At 40.1% G+C, this 21,632-nt stretch overlaps 1 protein-coding gene across 3 annotated transcripts in view; it reads right to left on the reverse strand.

Annotated features, from left to right (window-relative positions):
* Positions 1-21,632, reverse strand: part of LOC143908099 (uncharacterized) — a 215,267-nt gene that overhangs the window by 18,917 nt on the left and 174,718 nt on the right. For all 3 annotated transcript variants that reach the window (XM_077425410.1, XM_077425409.1, XM_077425411.1), the window contains 2 exons: positions 17,649-18,003; positions 5,439-5,751 (listed from right to left, as the gene is read on the reverse strand). In XM_077425410.1, the coding sequence (XP_077281536.1) occupies positions 5,439-5,751; positions 17,649-18,003 (668 nt within the window). The remainder of the gene's footprint in view (positions 1-5,438; positions 5,752-17,648; positions 18,004-21,632) is intronic.

Below are 21,632 nucleotides of genomic sequence, written 5' to 3' on the forward strand. Positions count from 1 at the left end.
AAGAGATTTCAATTTTTTATATCAATGTTAAATATTCGTTTTAATTAAATCTCTAATTAACATTCCGAAAAGATGAAGTTTATTCAAATTTCGTAAACGATAAAGAATGACTTTGATATTTGATTCAAACACGACTAAGTTCAGAGAATCTCTTATTGCTAACTATTAATACCTTAAAAGTTTAATTGAAAAAAGTAGACACATAAAAATTCTTTGTCAAAATACAAGTGAAAAGTTCTAAAGCATCCTATGTCCGTCTCAAAAAGCCGCAAAGCCATGATTAACTGGACGCATGATTAACTTGTGAAAATCATGTGTCCATAGAAGATTTAGATCATTTTCGATGATCTCATCGTTGTGGGATAAAAGAAAAAAATCACGCCCATCGACAGAATAATAAACTATCACGAAGATTTCCAGGAATAAGGCTCGAATCCCGCGGGAGAATTGCGTCTTACGCTCGGATTTGAATAATCTCTTCGCGCAGCAGGCGCGGGGGTGCCCATATCTCGCGTCTCTCCTCGAAGGAGAGCTTCAGAATAAATCCTGCATATAATACTGTCGATATGAGCTACAGTTCTTTCTCGCTATTATAAAATATAAGTTATTTCCGGAGGGACATTTCGGTTACCGAAAGTATTAAATCAGAAATTAAGATGTCAGATCAATAAATAAAATATATCGAACTTAAAATCTTAAAATAGTATAAAAAGGATGTTACATCAAGATTCAAATTAAAATTCACGAAAGGCACAGGGAGGAAATGAGGCTTGTAAACTATACATCTGTCTGAAACCGTAGGGTGCTGCAGTAATGGGGGCGCACGAATGTCTTTTCAAGTTCCGTGTCCCGCTGTAAAAAAAACACGCTCTTAAAGATCCACTCTCGCGAACATAGACCGCGAAGGTGGCGTCGCCGTTAATAAACGAGCCAAGACAATGGGGTCCGGGCCGCGTAAGAACAAAATAAATTGAAGGTATCTCCAGTACCACCTCGCTTCCGCCCGGCGGGTCGAGTTCCCAGGCTGACTGTTCCGTAATTAGTGAGCGTCTAAACAATACTCGAGTCATCCCGCGGGCCACCCCTCGCGCGCGCGCGCGCGCCCGCCCCCCCGCCATCCCTTATTCCACGCTTCTCTTAGCGCGAACCGGAATCGCCGATAATTAATTATCCACTCGCAGGGTATGCGACTGTTGGGATTATTCGCGGCTGCGTCCCTCCTCTTCTTTCGTCCTTCTTCGTTCTTATTCCGTTCCTTTGGTCCCTAATTTCAAGCCATTTACAAGCAAGATCGTCTCTGTCGCGCGCAAAACTCGTATCTTGACGAGATAATGGCTCGTCGCCAGCAATTCCGGTAAAGGGACGGACAGAAGGGCGAAATAGCAGACTAAAAAGGCTATCTCGTGTATAATATGGGGCGCAAAGTGGCTCGTATTCAAATTTGAAAGCCGTGATATTGTCGCCGTAAATGAGAGGAAAATAACCACGACAATAATCTCTTTAATACATTGATTACTTCCTTTTAATTAAAATTATAGTCCAGATTTGGAGAAATTCAATGTTTTTGACGTTTGCGTGAGATTTTAAGGAATTTCATTATGTTCATAGAACTTCAGGATAAAAGATAATTAACATCCGATGTAGGAAAGACTCAAACTCTTGATGTAAAACTTAAGAGAAAAGATCCGATAACGATCACACAATGAGGTATCGATTAAAAATAAAACGCAAATTTATTTACAAAATTAAGATAAAAAGCACTGGACGTTTCAACTTACAATTAGCCAGCAATATAAATATAAATATAATATGAGAATTAGAATATACATATTGTTCTTAGTTGACTATTGGACAATCTTTGGACACTTTATTCGTTATTGGTCGTCGACCTTTTCTCTTCCGATATTTAATATCGCGATAAAAAAGATTGTAATGGGAATTTGTTTCATAAATCGCGCGTTCGGCGTATGCAGCGAAATATATATCTTAAGTTAAAATTGAAAACGGTTTCTCCTGGTATTTTCAGTATCCTCAGCCGCTCTACAGGGTACGGAGGGCAGCACGCTTCAAAATTTCGTCGTTTATGAATGTGATTAAACGTCGAGCGATTAAACGCACTAGGTTGTTACGCCGCAAGACGGACGGACGGAAGCGACCGCGCTCGTTAGCATGTACTTTGAAAGTCTTTAATTGCGGCCAGGCGCTCGGCGGGAACTCTCGCGGCTTGTAAACAATATTCGCCGGGTAAATAAATGGCGATAAATATATGCGCTGTCCCGAGCAATAAATGTTGTTAGTAAGTTCTTCAAGTTTTTAATCCTTCGCGCGGAAGGAATATGTTTCCCCTTGAATTATTATTTAGGCAGCAATAAGTTCTTCTATTAGATTACTGTTAAAGGGAAGTATATTTTTATCGATTATTCTTTGTCTCAGGCAATTATCTTACAGTCTTGAATATAATCTTAATTTAAAATGTAAGAGGAAAAATGTAGAGAAAAATTTTACTTGAAGAAGAATTCTAACTTGCGTTTATCTTATCTCATTTCATAACTTCAATATTATAGTTTTTTTTCCCAGAAGTAGTACATATTGTGTATTAAAGTTATAAAATATTAAATTAATATTTGTTAATCGTAAAATGCAGCTTGTAAGTCACAGTTAAAAATTTCTCAGTACATATGCGAGAAACGTCAAAAACGTATCTCGAAAAGTTCTTCGCGGATTTCGCGGTCATGACACGCTACGCTACTTTGATCTCGCGACAGTGTCGGTCAAAAAAGTTAGTTTTACCAGGTTAAAAGCTACAGAAATGTTTTACCCGGCAATTTCCGGGTTCGAAAGAGCAGACAGATCGGACACTCGATGGAAAACCGCGGAGTTCCAGTCGATTCCCTTTTGCTACGGGAATACGAAGTTGTACTGTTGGCAGACCAAAGGCCGCCCTCGTTGATTTTTTTCGCCGATCTCTCGAAGCGTTCGATAACTTCTTCGAAAGCCCGAGGATACACCCCGAGGGTGCAGTCTTGCAGATTCCAAACGCATACCGTAGAACCGACCTCTCCCTGTAAATTCTAAAGCGTGCTCTCTCTCTCTCTCTCTCTCTCTCTCTCTCTCTCTCTCTCTCTCTCTTCCTCTATCCGTCTAGCTAACTATCTATCTACCCATCTATCTCTCTTTCTTACGCTTCTCTCTTCAACCCGACTTTTACCGACGTCTCAAAGCTTAACGAAATGGAAACAATATTGACTCGCGAATCTAACTAGAGAACTTCGTATCGAAACGATAATGCAGTTTCCCGATGAGAGCGATTCCTTCTGCATCCCTTTATAGATTACGCGAGATAGTTATTTGGACGCGACTATAACGGAAATAAACTCGTCTTTTACAAAGTTCAGGCGTACCTCTGACCAAAAGCGCCTTTAACAAAGCCCGATAAATTAAACAACTTATATATTTTGTCGATATTATTCATAAATTAAAAAGGTAGTCTTAATTTATCCGTTTAATTATAGCATAAACACTATAACATATGATTGCTGCTAAAACGTTTAAAATATTTTTTTTTAATAATTATATTATTATAGTTTATATTATCTGCATACCTACATGTATTCTCTTACATTTTTGTCATCTATTACAAGGATGTTTTGTATACCATATATTTAAAATATCTTTAAATGTCACATAAAAATTAAAATCAGATGTGTATTCTACTTAAAAAATAATAAAAAATGTTCCCTTAAGTCAGTCTTATCGATCGGAACTCAGTTAATCCAGTCAAATATTATTAGGCAAAACGTATATGTAATATAACCAAATAATAAATAATAATAAAAAAGAATTGAATAAATTTACACACACATAAACAAAAACAAGATTTAAAAAACAAAGAAAACTTATCTAAAAATCCTAGCATAAAATAATTCGCGTCTTACTACGATCGCTAAGCTTATCGAAATCAAAGAGCGACGCTTTGAGATTATTTCCCATTTCCCACGGGGAGGCTATAGAATATTGCGTATCAAGTGAGCAGAGCATGAGGCGTGTCACGGTTGCGGAAATTTTGCGGCAAAACGGTTGAGCGCTACGTTGTTTACGACATCGTTCACGTTAATCTAACGTTATTTAATAATTATTAATATTTACCAGGATCAGGTCGCTTCTCTCGGTCTCGGTAAATATTAATTATTATCGTTACTACCATGGGGCCGAGAGTGCAAGCGTATGTAGTTCGTATAATAAGAGGCGTTTATCGAACGCGAAGATTGCAACGCCGGATGCACCAGTTGGGTCGAAATGTCGCGCGATCTCCTCATCATCGTTTTCATCGTTTACGATTATCGAATAATATAGTTCGAGAGTGTCATCACTTGTTGGTAGAATGAAGGACACTCGATATGGGCCGAATGATATCAACATGCGACGCAAAGTAGATAATTTAAAATGCAATTTTGCAAAAACGCAAAATGTGTTTCATCCAACTAAAATATAACTAAACATTAGTTGGTTTAAACAGTGTATAACTAAACATTAGTTAAATTAACTAATTCTTGAATATATTTTTATTTAAATATATTCCTCTATCTCACGAGTCGTCGAATTTTTTAAGAAAAGATTAATGTTCAATTAGCGATTTTTGCATTGCTAACTTATGTGTATGATCCTGGGGACGAGAGTCTTCACAATATAGCACGAACGGGGAATTTTCAGGTATTGTTATCGAGACTTTTATATAGTTGGTCGTTCGGTCCCTCCTCCATTTTCGGTTGTGCTATTGTGAGTGTCTGCGGTTGCGGAGGTGTAGCGGAACATTACCGCGTCTGGCACTTTTCCGTATTGCACGCCCGCACGGAAGAGCAAATAATTTCCGCTCCTTCTAATTTATCCTTATCTCGCCTTCGCGAGCTCTGCTCTTCCTCGCACGCGAAAATATACGAAAATAGATGACGTTGCGACGTGAGCTAGACGTTTCGTCGCCTACTATGTACGTGATGTTTATTCACGGCATGTAATAACGAAACTTGCATTGAAATTTTCCTTTGTAAAGCGCAGGAAGTTTAATTGTTAACGAACGCGGATTCCCCTGCTCATTACGACAAACAATCTTGAAAGAGCTTGTCCAATTTTTAAATTCTATCAACAATGGTTTTTTTTTTAATATGACGAATATGTTTATTAAATTTTATCGTATATTTTGAACTTCATCGATATATCTTGAGTCGATGATTTCTCGAAACTACCGTTTGAAGAGATTCAAGAAGAAAGCTTCGAACAACAAAAGACTTAAGCCCTTTGCCGCTTTATAAGAGTTTAAATTCTTCTTTTACTCTTTTTTTTGTTTACTTATTGTTACACATCCTTTCCATTGAGATGGCAAATAAAACACACTAAAGCGTAACTAACAAACCACGTGAATAACAACGGGATGTCTCACTTACCTCTATCCGGAAAGTCCATCCCTCCAGACTGAGCAGCTTAAGGGTCGTGTTCCTGGCCAGAGCGTGGCACAACAGCCTCGAAGGATGATCGTCCAGGGCCAGTCGGGGACTAGACAGATCCAGCAGCTGGAGACAGGGCGCTTCCGTCAGGGCCAGCACCAGGGGCATCACATCGGCCGGCCTCGACGCTCCAGCGGCCCTCAAGGCATCCAAATTGCGAGCCTTCCTTATGGTCTCGCCTAAACAGCCGGCATCCAAGCCGCCCAGAAGACATTTGGATACGTTCAGAGATCTCAGCTTGCAGTTGGGCTCCCTGAAACACAATGCGCAACGATATCGATCAGTCGGATTGTATCGCGGACGAGAATACAAGAGAAATGTTCCTTTAGAGAGCATACAAGCAGTGTATCGAGAATGAGAGTTTCAATATATATATATAAATAAAAGATTTAATATATATAAATAAAGACTTATATATAACATATATATATATATAAATTATAAAGACATGTTAGAATCATCTTTAATTATTTTGTATGATTATTGCAAACATTTTTCTTCCAAACACAGTGTTGCTTTCTCATTTTCGTTTAATAAAATTTTAGAACGAGATAAAATAGAAATTTTCAAGACAAATAAAGAAAAATTTGTTAAATAATTCAATTAAATATTTTCTTGTACATTTTGATACAATAATTTATTGCTAATCGCAAAGTTTGACTTATGATGTGTCATATCGAACTTTTTTTTTGTTCCACTTCGATAATAGAAATAAAAACTTATCAAATTGGATGAGAGAGAGGAGAAAGATTTAATCGAATCAGCTGATGAGGCAGTAATCATTTAAGATTGATGATAGGTCTGTCGAATCGGATCGCGGGCAAGACTTTGCCGTTAAGTAAAAGAGAGACGTAAAAGTATCTAACGGCAATTTCTGTCTCGGCTCTCATCATCGTCTATCAATCTTACAACAAAGAACATTCTCATAACAATGACACGAAACTTGGAATGAAATGCGATTCGAAATGAATCACGAAAAAGTTTGGCATCTTCTTTTTACGTGCAAAACTTTCGGGGCAATTTGGAACAGATTTCATCGACATTGATGTTTCTCAAAGGGGCTCAAGAAAATATAACGACACGTCGTTATATTTCCCAAGATATTGGGAAAGCCTAACTTTTCAAAATTAAATATTTTGTCAAATTAAAATTATGATTAACGGTTCCATTTATTAAGGTTAATCGAGGGGTTTAGTCTTATTTAATTTATTAATCTTCATCTTAATTTTTTATCGAGCCATTTAATTTTAAGCTAGACTAATTAGTTTCTTAATTAGGTTGCTTATTAAATTTCAGCTTTATTGAAACTGAGGGGAAAATGCTCACACGCAGTCTGTACCATATTGTTTGGCCTTGTAATTTTTTTAAAAATCGAAATGCTTGCTCTGAATTATATTCACACGCTCTTTTAAGTTTTCATCTCTCAGAGAGAAGTATATGTTTCGTTCGATCAATATAACTCTATAAAAGTATCCATTTTTATTATATTACTCATAAATTTTACGCACAAAAAAATTGCGATATAATTACCTTACTCCCATGATTTTCATTTAAGTTTAATTTAACGAGACGCTTTACGTGATCACGGTAGTATCCACACGTCACTTTCCCAAACGCTCCGTGCAATCTTGCGGCGGTATATCGATCAACGTCACGACAACGGAACATAATGAACAAACACACGGCGGCAGCAGGGTAACGCCACAAGGCAGGAGCGGCGAGCCGAATTATAGGGCGAATAATCGAATCGCGGCGGCGGCCGACACCGCGGCGTGAGGATTTACGTGCGCGTACGTGCGTTTAATGGGGGCAATTTAAGACGAACGATTCGAAGTACGAGCCAACAGCAGCAACAGTAGCAGCAGCAGCCGGCCGGGCCAGCTCGCGCAGTATCGCGTCTGGTTTTAATGGTATCTACTTCGGCCCATATTTACTGACGGCCCGACTGCGATTGCCGCCGCGATACGTACATATACGTTTCGCGATACGTCTGTTGCCGTCGCTGTTATACGTACGTACGTACGTCTAACGGCGTTGCCTTTAACGGTATCGCACGGGCGTGGTAAATTCGCTCGAGAGCCGCGCCGCACCGCTCTCTCGATGCAGTATCTCTCTTTCTCTCTCTCTCCTCCCCCGTATATATACAAGGGAGAGAACAAAAATACTGCACCCTCCACGGCGAGAAAGTACGCGCGCGCCCGTGTTGAATTTCTAACAAAAATAAACGTTTCTCTCCTGGCGGAGAGAAACGGGGAACGCGCGCGGCGAATATTCCGCCGGCGTCGGGGCTCCCGCGTAATAAAGCTATACGGATTTCGCGAGCGAGGATACCGGAATTTCTTGGCCGCTACGCGGCTTCGACTTGAAACTACTTGCCGTCGCGGAAATAATCCTCGAGATTCTTCTCTCTCAGGACAATTCGCCGATCGTTCTTTTCAGATTGCCTTATTGCTGCGTGCCCTTTTAAAGCCGCGAGAATTAGCTAGAATTAACCGAGGTTTAACTATTTTTTTGTCTTCGTCTAGAGACAGGATTAGAAACGGGATTAGCAAAGAGTAATTAATGTTAAGTGTTAAAATAACAATTTAGTTCCAGAGTAAGGTTTTTCAGAATTAGAAACGGGATTAGCAAAGGAAGTAATAAACGTTAAGTGTCAGGTTAATAATTAATTTGCAGAGTAAGCTTTTTCAGAATTAGAGACGAAGTTAGCAAAGAATAATAAGCGTTAATTAAGTGTTGAGTTAATAATTAAATTGTAAAGTAAGCTTTTTGATTTCTTTTGAGACGAAAGAGGGAAAGAGAGAGAGAGAGAGAGAGAGAGAGAGAGAGATAGTTATTAATATAAATAAATTGATAAAAAAATAAGTTCTTTAATAAGATTAATATATTTAAAAAATTGTTTAAAAAACTTTGAAAAATTCCTAATAAGTCTCTGTGATTTTACGTAGAAATAACGCGTGGTGTTGAATCTCGAGAATGTAAAGCAGCGTGATACGCGTATCTCGGTTATCAGAAAACGATGGAGCAGCCGTGCAAACAACCGGACGGTTAATCTATTAAAAAGAGCGCGCGATCGGCCCGGCAATTTTTCGACCCTTCGTCGTGAGAGCTTCGGGGTATTTTTTAGTGGGAAAGAACAAATGGCGTTTCACCATCATTCGCGGTGTGGAACACGAAATTTCCCCCGAAATAAAGCGCGGGTAATACGTCTCGGGGCTTGCGAGTATTATTGCGTCGGCCCACGTTTAATTTTCCACGTCGCTTTAATTACGAAAAATGCGATCGGTTCTTTAATACATCGCGTCGGGAAGAAAAACGATTCATAAAAATAAATAAAAACACGTGTTCTTTTTACTTTAAATTAGTGATACAGTCTTATCGCTGTATAGAAAAACGCGTGCCACACAAACTAAGCTATAGTGAAATTCTCTCAAACCAAATTGCACATCTCTTCGAATTCGCTGAATACGTGGAGTTAAGATTTCGGATCTATATTCAAATCAAAGTACAGACCCTACTCATATCAAATAATAAAGCTTATTATGCATGGCATAATAATAGATATAATATTCTTATACACATAATGCATATTGCATTATTGCATTTAAAAGGCGTAAAATTTGGGTATGTATGTACGTAGAAATTTATTGGTTAAATTGAACGTGCTGGACGCATTGATTTTATTAATATATAATTGCTCGATAAATATTTCGTGTATACATTAATAATTAATGGAGTTCATACATTGTAGCGCATTGCAATAATGCGCGAAGTGATAGTTTTATTAACGAGCATCGTTTATTCAATTATCTATACGATCGGCGTTATTCGTTTATATATTTACTTTCCGACTTATCCGCGAATCGTGTGTCGGAATCGCGCGACGTGTCGCGGCGCGGCGCGACGAGATTTTCCGCAACGCGGAAACGCGGACGGAGCGTTTCACCGCGACCCGGGAATCGCGCCGGATAAGCCCCGGCTGCCGCAATAGAGTCGCAATCGTAAGTCAAACGCGGTCGCGGTGATATTGCGCTTAAGTTTCGACAGTTTTAAGTACCGGCGCGGGGGATTTCGCACGGCGGGACGCGAAATCCGCACGGAATTTAAAGGAAAATAGAACGCGGCGCATTTTTACCGGTGGTTAAACCTCCACCTCGCCACCTCGGCTTTAACCGAGCGTCGCCTTTTATTGCCGCCGTATTCGAAGTCACTCGACTTTACGCTCTTACAAAGAGCGATGCCCTTTTGTTCGCCGTGAGTTCACCGACGTGTGAACAAAACATTTCGCAACAATTGCGAGATATTTATTCCTTGACGAAATAACATTACAATTTGACGCGCGAGAACTCGACGTTGTAAAAGTGAGCAAGAATTTGACGTTGTAACCTCGATGTCGTAAAACCACGTTATAACTTTGGCTCGACCTTATTTTTTCCCATGACGTTGATAAGATAAATATGTCAATTTGGCGAAAGTTTCCATCGAGAACTTTCGGTATTGTATATCGTTGGAATAAAAAAATATCCGCGCTTATGTATATTTATGTACTTTCACAGCTTGTTTTAATAATATACATTTAAAATTCAAACGCGACGTGTGGACCAGATATTTTGCTCGAACAAACATATTTCAAGCGCGATTAATACGCGCTACACAACAATATTTTTAGTATATCGTATATAATAAAATTCTACAGAGAAAATCGCGCGATAATAAACCTCTCATATTCCCTTCTCGGAGAACGATCGGCTAGTTTCCGCGGCGCGCGAAGTTGCATCGCGAAAGAAAAATATCGGGTGCTTAAACTGCGTTATATACTCGACGTGCGTCTCGCGGAATACCCACCCGCTTTCAACTTCGGTTCATCCTGCTCTTTCGAAGAGTTACACCTCCGGGATCTTCGGCGAGCTCTCGCAGAGCTTGTTATATAGGTAAAGTGGAACTCCGTTTATCCGGATGAGAAATCCGTGCTCGGTAGCTGATATACCGAACCCCTTGCCAAGTTGTTATTACTCCAATTGTTATATTACATCACAATCAATAATAAGCATATATGCATGTACGTTACAGGAGATATAATTCTATTAAATTATATGTAACTAGCATATAATGATGTTATCACATGACATGCTGTATGAATACTGTTACATTAAATGTGTGGAAAATATTTGCACACTTGCGTTATTTTAAATAAACCGAACAAACGCAAGTTTAATTTTCAAAACGTAAGCTTCAATTTAAGTAAATGAAGTTCTAGTTTAGTCTTGTCTCGTTTTAAAGCCGCGAAATATACCACATTCCGTAAAAAAAAAACCGCTATAAACTCTATTAATATCGTCAAAATCTCTGCGGTATTGGAAAATCCGATAACATCATTTTAAGATGTAAACGTTACCATTTACATCTCGCCGCTGTTTATTTACGACTGTTATCGGATTATCCGGAGAAAGTGGCGGACGAGTAAGAGCTAATTCCGCTTCGTCGTCTCGAGGAACGCTAATAAAACGTTGCTGGACCGGCTTGCGAAAGTGTTCCAACCGCCTTTTTAAACCCAAGTGGAAAATCGAAATTTTCCCTCGACGCGCACCCGCGCGATACTGATTCGGATAAAAGTCTGCGTCTCTTTTGTGAGCGGATCCCACAATTTTCTTATCAGACGCACCGACATGGAAACTGAAGATAGAAGATTTTATTTGTGCTGCTCGAAATATTCCTATACATCCTTATTATCGTTCAATCAATCATTACGATATAACATTACATGTAGCATTTTTATAAAAGTTAACATTGCTGAGCGCGCAATCCTTCTTCGCTTATACAAACAATAAAGGAACAATATTAATAGGAAACTTTCCTATACTTAAAATAAACTCACCGATTTTTATGTTGATAACTCCCCATCGGGCTTGCCATGGACAATGGATACAGTTTCTGACAGAACTTTTTTTATCGCGAGTGCCTGACTGGCCTCTCTAATCCCGGGAGCCGTGTCTCTTATCGCGAGCTGTGTTGCGCGCGCGCGTGATTTAGGAAGCTCGTCGGGAGAGCTCGACGAAAGTGTATAGGTATAGTGGGAGAAGATCGTCCGAAAGCGATGAAAAACGTCGGCGAAACTTGAAACGATGAAAAATCGCCGACTCTCTCCGGCCCGGAGAATTCGCGAACTCGCGTTAGCCGGATGAACTTCGCCGGGCGGCGAGTCGGCGAAATATCCCCCCCGTCGCGTCGTTTCCCATCGAAGCGATGTATCTTCGTTCGCGAATACCCCGCCGGTACTTATACCGGAGAGTCTATGCAGATGTTTGGATCCGTGATATCCCGCGCCGAAGATGACCCGCGAAAAACAAGGGTGAGAAAAATCGCGGTATCGTTTGTTATGGAATTTTTGAAGCAACGATAAATTTATCTTAAATTTGATCCATCGTGCTTATCGTCGAATCCGACAAGGTTGGATTTATGTTGGTTGAGAGCGATTTATTTTCCCGTTTTGATATTTCAAAGCGAATGACGGCCTCGCGATTTAACATGAAACAAATTTTTGACTCTTAATCGGAAGTGCATGTATACGAAACGTTAATCAATTTTCTATTAAAATATGACGTTATTTTTCAGATTTTCCAGATCTCTTAATCAATTATATTCTTGTATCCGGAAATTTTGTCGCTTTTTAAATAGATATAAAAAAATAGCTATAAGATAAGAATATAAAAACCATCTTTTTATCCATTCGCAATTATTTTCTCCCTTATTACGTATCAAAATCTCTTTACGCGTGAGATACACATGTTTGAAGGCACTCGGTAAAATTATACATTCTGTCACGATTAATACCGCCTAGCGTTAACGATGAAGTAAAAAAGTAAAAAGCATTCAACCCTTTACGAGTCCATTTACGAGCGCGATTTTGAAATTCACGAATGACGAGGTAGCTATAAAGTTCCGAGAGAGAGAGCGCAGTCGGCTGCTATCAACCCCCGAAGTATTGTTTCTTCGTTTATGCGTCAGGCATCCCCTAAACTGGCAGACGTAATCATCCCTATTTGACGAATTCCATATGCTTGCATGTTACGCTCGAATAAAGACATTTTATTTTCATGATGTCTTTTTGTGACGGAAATACGGGGCGATATATTCACAAAAATGTAGATATTTACAATTTACATTTATAAAAAACTCGGTTAATTCTGAAACTTTTTAAAAATTTATTTATAATATTCTTTTTCGTGTTAAATATATATATTTTTAAATATACACAAAGCTTGCGAATTTCGAAGAATATTTTCCCGACTAAAATCTATCGTTGATTACGACGTGACATTCGGGAAGACCATTTTTCACGGAAATATCTTTCCGATCTTCGAGCGAATGAAACGCTCGACAGACGTCGAACATGTTATTCTAAATGATTCGGAACAGAATTTCTACGAGAAGGGAGAGAAAGAGAGGAATTGTGATATCCCGTGTATATCGCGGGGCGGGATGATCGATAAGTCTCGATCGCGCGTTTAACAGCGGCTGCTGCGGAGCCTCGATGAGAGATCGCCGCGATTCGGCGTGACTTGCGAAATTTCGGGGGAAGGACGAAATAGCCCGTCGTTATCTCGACGATGGGAATCGATTATGACGGACGATCCCATCACCGCACCGCCCGGTCTGGCACGGGACGTGTATATTTTCACGCTCGTGGAAAATCTTGGACAGCACGTTTATGAAGGATGACGGAACACGCGGGGCGGAAAGAGAGATCGATTAGTCGCCCTTTGTCCCGGCTCTCTTTTCCGCGGAGGGAAACGCCGATAAACGTCATTCAGACGCCCCCGTATACGCGGTACATCCATCTCCTTTAGCCGCGAAACATGACGAAGCAGACGCGTTATTTTTTGCTTTAGGTATGAACCAGCGTTAACGGTTGCTGATAGACTTTTCTCATGAAAAACTGTTAATCAGAATTCAGTGATTTTCCGAGAACGCAAGCCCGCTTTTTAACGCGTTTCATTTTTTACAATTTCTGAAAAGAGAATGAATCATGTCCCCGATAGAACGTAATAGTCGAATGACGAAAAAAACGCTGTGAAAAATGTTTGTTTGCATAACATTTACACGGATACGGTGAAAAAATATATATTACTTACACAAATGAAACTGATATAATAAAATTTTGACGAAACGCGGAACGTCAACATGGTCTCAATGGAAAAATTCAACGAAAACTAAATATGTAGAAAAAACTTTTGTACACATATTTGCATTTTTGCTGTGAAAAAAATTCCCTGAAATTATAAAGTATTTTTTTATATTTCAATCGGTAAACGGGTTTCTCGTTTAGAGACGGAGTCAGATGTATAATAAAGCAACTTTGTGCAACTGTGTATTTTCAGCTTTCAAGACACGCGCTGCGCTTATCGCTTTTCGACAGTCTTAGAAGACTCGACCGAGGGTTCGGTGGTCAAAGTAATATTTCCTCGACATACAGCTCGAGCGCGTTTCTCGCGTTTTTGAAATTTGACGTTGTTTTTCTGCGCGCTCGTAAGTTCAGGGACCGTATTCTCGAGCCTGCCCTAATGATTTTCGTATGCGACTTTCTATTTGAAAAGCATTGAATTTCGCATGCGAGTTTCATGAAAATGATTCGAGAATAGGGCCCCAGGTCGAAGAAAGTCGACGACGCGACGACGGCAACGCGATGAAGGCCGGCACGAGAAATTTAATGGAAATACGTTCGCGCGTCGCGGATACGCGTCGGAATAAAGCGCGCGGAAAGGCGCAAGGTCGTGCGCGCTCGAGCCCGCGGAATAATCTCGGGAATATGTTTCCGCCGAGACCGAGGGTTCCAATTTGCCGGTATCCGCGCAACTCGCGCCCAACTCGGCGAAGGCGAATTTTTAATTAAAAACATCACCTTCGCCGGTATGTATGTACGCGCGCGCTTGCCTACACCTGTTACACACATCACGACGAAGTCGCGCTGTGGGTCTCGCGAAATTTACCGTATCCCGGAATTCGGCGGAAACACGTCGCGCGTCCGAAAAACACGTCGACGTCACGTAGCTGACGTTTCGTTCGGGTTCGCGCGTTCTATTTATGACGTAAGGGGGTAAGTGCAAATTAGAATGCCGGGGTGGCTTTTTATACCGCCGGGCCGAACTCGCCGTTTTGTATTTAACGTCGATAACGAATACAAATCCTCGCGAAATTGATCGCCGGGTTCTATTCAGCGGCGGGGGAACGTAACGGGTAACAACGTAATTTTCTCGCGCGATATTATGCGGCGATAATCTGCAACAATGCGCAAGACGGGGTTCCATTAACCCACAGCTTGCTCTCGCGATGCCTATCGATGCCACATTCATCATGTGTTTCGGGCGAGTTAATTTGCTCGCGTTAAAAACAAACGAATAAACATTTTCAACGATTAGATAGAAGAAGACGTCGAAGTCAGAGAGCAGTATTTATTTTTGTCATCCATAAAAATAATGAGTATTTATTAAAAATATAAATGTATACAAATTAATGTATCTCAAAGAATGAGTTTTTTATGAACACAAAAACTGAATTATTTTTAAAAATTACTCCTCGCGGAGAAAAGATAAGTCTGACTCGTTGTCTTCACATTTGACACAAGTACCTATCACGAATCAGACACGTTATGCGATCTCAATGGGTTAAAGATGATAGAAATAACTTCTGAATCTCGCTTCTTTCATTCTTTCATCCGCGTTACGATGATCGATGACATCACTTTCGGTTCGATCGTGATAAACGTGGCATTGGGCTAATCGTGACAGCCTGCAACGACGAAATTAATGGTCGCTATTCTTCTGGTTGATTTGACAATTTGTATTAATCGTCGGGAAAAATTGGGATGCTACACGTTCATCGCTCAATTACGATTATCCCGGTTAGAACTCGCGCTTACACTTTTGGCGATCGAACGATAATAGGCAATCAACGTAAGGGCGGAGCGCAAGTTATTTATCACCTTCGTAATCGCGAGCGGATCCGACTTGCCATGCCGATTTGCAGGCGCGAAAAAGACGAACGGCCGATGCGGCAGGTGGCGGCGGAACTTTTATTCCCGTCGAAGACGGTCTTAAGAAATCTTTCCGAGATCTTTAGAATACAGTTGGGAGCACCCGTGTCGGTTCGCATCTGCGAGAAATGGATCGACTTCCTTCCTCCCGCGCGCCGCCACCGCCGCCGCCATACCGGCTGGACCATCGTATCGCGCGGCACTTCGGCGATTACGCGAACAATAAATCATGGAATGCGCGCAGGCTGTTTTAAATATTATTAATGGTCTACAGACGTACAACGATGTAAGGCAGGAGGATAAATTAATATCTAATACCGCAGCTGCAATCGTCTTGCAATCCTATAGTACAATACTTAAAATAAAAATACACAGATATAATTTGTTCTCTCTATTGTTAATATCTTAGTAATTTAAAAAACCTCATTGTCTAAGTTATTAATTTAGTTAAATCGAAAGTTTACTTAAAGTGGCCAACATTTAACAGTTATATGCATGGAAACTAATAGCGCGTCTATTATAGTTTATGAAAAAATGAATATCACAAGTTAGTTAGGTAATATTTTAGGAGCAATGAGGCAATAAATACAAATTTTAAAATATTACGCAATTTAAATTTTATAAAAGAGATGATATAGGCTCATTCACGAATAATTCCGCAAATTATTCGCGCGTATTTCGTACAGCTTCGGGCAAGCTCCGACGGTAATTACGCGAAATATCGAGCTGCTCGCCCGGATAAGCGCACGGCTCGCCGACCGAACTTTCCGAGCTCCTCTCGTCCGGGAAGAACTAAAACTCTCGGGACGATATCTAATGGTCGACCAGGGGTGCCGACGAATGCGTCCCGTTTCTTCGTCGTCGGGCCGAATATGACGATAGGAGTTGCGCGATTTCCACGAGTTTGCCCGCCGGAGTGAAGTCTGTTGACGAAGTTTTCGCCTCCGTCGTCCGCAAAGTTCGCGTAATTTCGCCAACGAAATATTCCCACTCGTTCCCTTTAATTTCCATTATTCATTTACCGGTCGTTCAAGAAGAAAGAGACCCCGAGGAAGTTCGGGGATGCTTATCGTTCTAGGTCGCATATTCTCGTCCCCGAGAAGTTCCTCTTTGTCGAGGAGGTAATCAGGAGGGACAAGTTGTTCGATCATTTGCGCGGGTTTGTTTCAAGGTCGCGAATGTAATACGCCCACTTCTTCGTACGAGAGTTCGGGAAGAGAGAGGCGAGTTGAATGGCAAAGAGATCATTTGTCTCCCTAAAATCTTTCTTCCTTAAAGAGACGTCATTCCTAAACCTTCTAAAAGTTTGTCTTCATTTCTCCTTTCCCGGAAAATTTTTTCTCACAATTTCATTGAAATTATTAACTTTTACGCAATTTTTTTTATATGCAATACGAAAGGCGCAATTATTAGTTCAAACGTATAATGTTGCATCAGCACGTGACTGTATCTTGCCGAATATTTTATTCAGTCAGATTATTGTATCGAAACGTACACTGCAGGAATATGTATGGCGTTTGTATTCATTTATGCGTAAAAATATCTATATGCGTCAAGACTGATCGTCACTCGACCGTATACTCATCACACGTTTCACGGTCCATCTCGACCGTAAAACATTCAGTTGTGATGGTAATTATAATGATAATGGGAAATGTGATTAAGTCGATAACGAAATGTCGCGCATAATTATTAACGTTACCGCGTTTAATGTCATTCTACATGAAATTATTGGATTTTCATGCTGAACTATTGGTGCGCGTGATAGACACGAAGATCGATCGGGATTTATGCGACATCAATATTTCGCAGTGACTGCAGATTGAATCTTCCCTCCTCCCGAATGATTATAGCAGCGCGTAATTCCACGTTCGCGTATTCTAATGAATAATATCGCTCACAAATATTGTAAATTCATTCTAACGTAAAAAATATAAGAGCGCCAACAAATATAGATACAAAAAGAGTCCCGTGGACGAAAGAAAAGAGAGTTTACTAAAACTAAAGCAACAGAATTCTTAAAGAATTTAATCCAAGTGTTTCCTCTGTCATTTCCTTTCCCCTCAATATATAGCAATTTACAAGAAAATAGAAAAATTATGCACGCTAAAACGACTCACCTAATAGCGTTGAATATCTCGTGGAAGCCGGTGCCCTGATGACTGGCAACGTCACACGTGGGCAGAGGATGCAACAAGGGCAGCCGATGACAGAGCACGCTGTCGCTGTTTCTCTTGCTGCTTCCGTTGCTGTCTCGATCCCGATCGTTCTGGGGCAGAGGTCCGTTGCCGGTGTTGGGCGCCGGGCCCAAGCCTAGGCCCAGGGGAAGTCGCGGTAGAGTGGCGGGTCGTGTCAGGCTGCCGTAAGCCGTTAGCGCGCCCCTGGGTAAGGACGAGTAGCAGCGATTCAGCGGTAGGGTGCCGAGGGTACTGGAGGCACAGCCACTGCTACCGGAGCCGGAACCTGAACCTGAACCTGCCGTAAAATTACTGCGTCAGGATGATATCGTCGAAACTTTGTGATCTTAAAATTCTAGGTCAAAAAGCGAGTTAAACGAAGAAAAGAGACAGAGAGAGATAAAAAAGAGATAATGATATAGGGGAAATTAAATTATGTTATGTAAACTCTCTCTCTCTCTCTCTCTCTCTCTCTCTCTCTCTCTCTCTCTCTCTATCACTATAGAGATGCGAAAGGTAAAAGAAGATATTCACAATGTTTGATATTCGTCGCAGAAATACTCTACTCGAAATCAAATATTACAATGTCGTGCGCAGCGCGAAGAACCACGTGCGATTGGTTTGAAGGAAAAGTTAAATAAGTCCGCGCGAAGAACCTTTATGATGCAAAAGGGGGGGGATGAAAGACGGGGAGGGTAGCGCGAAATTGAAAAAGCAAAAGACGGAGTTTATGGAGGGTGATTTGTTCTTTTCGTACGAGCGAGAACCGTGATGACGATACGTATAACTTTTTATGGAGTAGATACCTCACACAATTTCCACTTGTCTTATCGACCTTTACCGGAAACGGTATACGAAACATAAACGGTGGTTGCCGTCACGAATAAATTTGTTTAGAAGCTTCTTTATAGTACAGCGGCAAATACCCTTCTTGGCCACGGATGAAATTTAGTAATTCCGTGAGCGCGCAGTATTGCCATATATTTTTTCGGTCTTCTCTTATATAAAATGAAGGAGTCAGTTTTATATAAGTATCTTTATTTTCACATTTTTTCGCTAAAGTATATTAATTTTGTTTATATAATATGTAAAATAAAAATATATAAATAATGTTCCAAGTAATAAAATATTGAATAGTTATTTTTAATAATCTAATAATTAATAATAATTCGTAATTTACTCTATTGGCATCTTGCTCTTTTTTATAATTCTTTATACATGTAATTATTTTGTAAAAGGAACAAAAATTTTGTATACTATGCAATAATAAAATAAGAGGTAGAAACGTAATCTATAACATTTTTAAACAAATAATCTCTAATATTTTAAACCAAAAGGCACGATACTATCGCAAGTAATTTGACGAAAAAAGTAAAAGAATAAGTGGGTAGCAGCGAATTCGAGTATCAAATCCTATAAGCTTCTCCGTTTTCCGGTTTCGTAAAGTGGCACCGATCCTTCTCGCCTCCCGATCGATTTATCGAATCGGAGCGCAGATTTCGGTTACAGAGCGAATTTTATCAGCGTTAAACTCGTAACCGCTCGGTAACGCGTTGTTCTGTAATCGGGCCCGCTGTGTAACGCGATCAATCAACGGCAAGCCACGTAGGACGAGTTATCTGAGCGGGTATAGTACACCGCCACGTACGATAATTGTGCCATCGCGTCCGGTACATTGCAACGAGCGTTTCGTAATTACTAATTAAATTAGGGTTTGTTTATCGCTATTTCGCGAGCGCTCTGCCATCGCATCCGTCTAGAATTGCAGTCAAATTCAAGTATATAGTAGCAGTGGCGTAGAGAATCCCAGAAATATATATTTTAAATATAAAATATATTTTATACATTACCTATATACTATTATTAATCACATATATATTCCCATTCCTAAACAAAAATATTGAAAATATGTCACTAAAATTACTGTACAAAATATGCAAAACAAAAGCGAAAGCGATGGAAAGCATGATTGAAAGAAAGGGTGTCATAAATTTTAAGGAAGTTGCTAGTTAGAAAAATCTTGAGATTCCAGTAGCGTAAGAGGAAAAAATAAAATCTTTTTCTTTCCGCAAATGCAGTGGATATGTCTAAACCTGAGCTACTTAAACCAGTGCTCTTTCTCTTCTATTTTGCCACTCGTAGCTGCCTGTGTATAGCTACGTTGCTGGCAACGTTAACGTTGCTGCGGATGTTCAACGAGAGATGTGCCGTTCGAGCTCAAATACGGATTCCACGGTACGGGTTTGAGCACTTAAACTCCTTTTTGGACGTGATCTCATCCGGGACGTGTATATCGGTCGGGGAAAATTCGAGGAAACTGCCACGCGAGATCCACGATAGATATTAATTCGAGACGCTCGTCACGGCGCGTTGGTTAATTTCGACGAGAGTCATCCGTCGCGGCAATATTATTCCGGATCGAACTAGCACGTCGCTCAAGTCTCCCGATCGATCCTTTCCTCCCCGTTTGATTTTAGAATCTTTATACCTTTTAGTCTGTAGCGTCCTGTCTTTTAATCTAAAGTACTCGATCTCTCGAGTTTCTGAACTAAACGACCCTTGGATTCTTGAATCCTTGAGAAACTCAAGCTCTTGGATGCTTAAACTTTTGCTTTTTCGAAGCTTCTACTTCTCAGCAAAAACATAAATATGCAGCAAACACTCGGCAAAAATATTCTCCTCTAATTTCTTTTCATTATTTATTAATTTCAAGCAACAGTACCGCAACGAAAGAAAATTACTGTAACTTCAATCCTCGTAGCAAACACTTTCCGCAAATTCGACCCGACGACAATAAACAACAGCCAGAGAGACGATTTAGTCGATTGGATTTCAATGCGCCGTATCGTCTCATTCAAAGTTTTTTGTTCGTCTCTTTATCCGTACAAAACGTGTGCTTGGCCCATCTCTTCTGAATTAATTATATTCCGTCTAATCGGTGACGAGAAAGTCGTGTCCACCAGCCAGCAACGAGGATTTAAGTCCTTGCTCGCGAAAAGTAGACAGTATCTCTTCTCTTCTCTTCTCTCCCTCTCTCTCGCGTGCATAGTTTCCGGAGAATTTCCAAGTTGAGCTGCTGTTATAATAAGTGTTAACTTTTGTTCGCGAACTTCACACGAACTTCCATACACTTTCTCGAGCACTTGCTTAGACACGCGCGATGCAAATGTGTCGTTCTTCCTCGTCGTCGTCGGCGTTGTCGAGTATTAAATTGATGGACACCGCCGGGACACTGTCGAAGTTTTGCGTAATAGGAAGTTATGTCGTAACTGGAACGTAAAATCGCGTTACGTCACGCGATCATTCGGACGACGATTAACCCGAGGTTAGCGAACTCGCGATTTTTCGATTAATAAATCATCGATAACCGACATGAAGTGATTATGACAACGTTAATTAGGTTGATACGTATTATGACGTCAAAATATGTTTTGTGTTAAAGTACCGTGAAATATTACGGCATTACGCCGTGAACGTATGTAATTTTATCTTATACATTTATAATTTGTAAAATTTACTTTACGTATTTATTTAAGCGCAAATAAATATTTCATGTGCTTTCTCTCATTATTTAAAAGGATTGTAGTTTGTCGACTTGAATAATACTGCTTTTGAAATATCGTTTGTTATTATATTATATCTTAATATCTCGACAGTAAATAACAGTGCGTCTTAAGGCGCAGAAGTAAAAGAAAACGTTCTTCTTTGTAAAAAAGTTTCGGTATAAAAGAAATGTCTGATATCGCGCGTTTGAACATCGACTTGACTTATTATCCGACGGCGTTATAAAGCCTTTTCACATCAATTTATTTGAGCGTTTGATGTAGAAGATAAAGAAAAAGCTTAAGCTTCTTTTCATTTTAAATACCTTCCGCACCTCTTCTCTTTTTTCAAGAATAGGCTGTAGACAAAGATTATAATCAAAAT

Source organism: Temnothorax americanus, unplaced genomic scaffold, assembly GCF_048541705.1.
Source record: "Temnothorax americanus isolate GAGA-0224 unplaced genomic scaffold, ASM4854170v1 Scaffold9, whole genome shotgun sequence".
Lineage (NCBI taxonomy): Eukaryota > Metazoa > Arthropoda > Insecta > Hymenoptera > Formicidae > Temnothorax > Temnothorax americanus.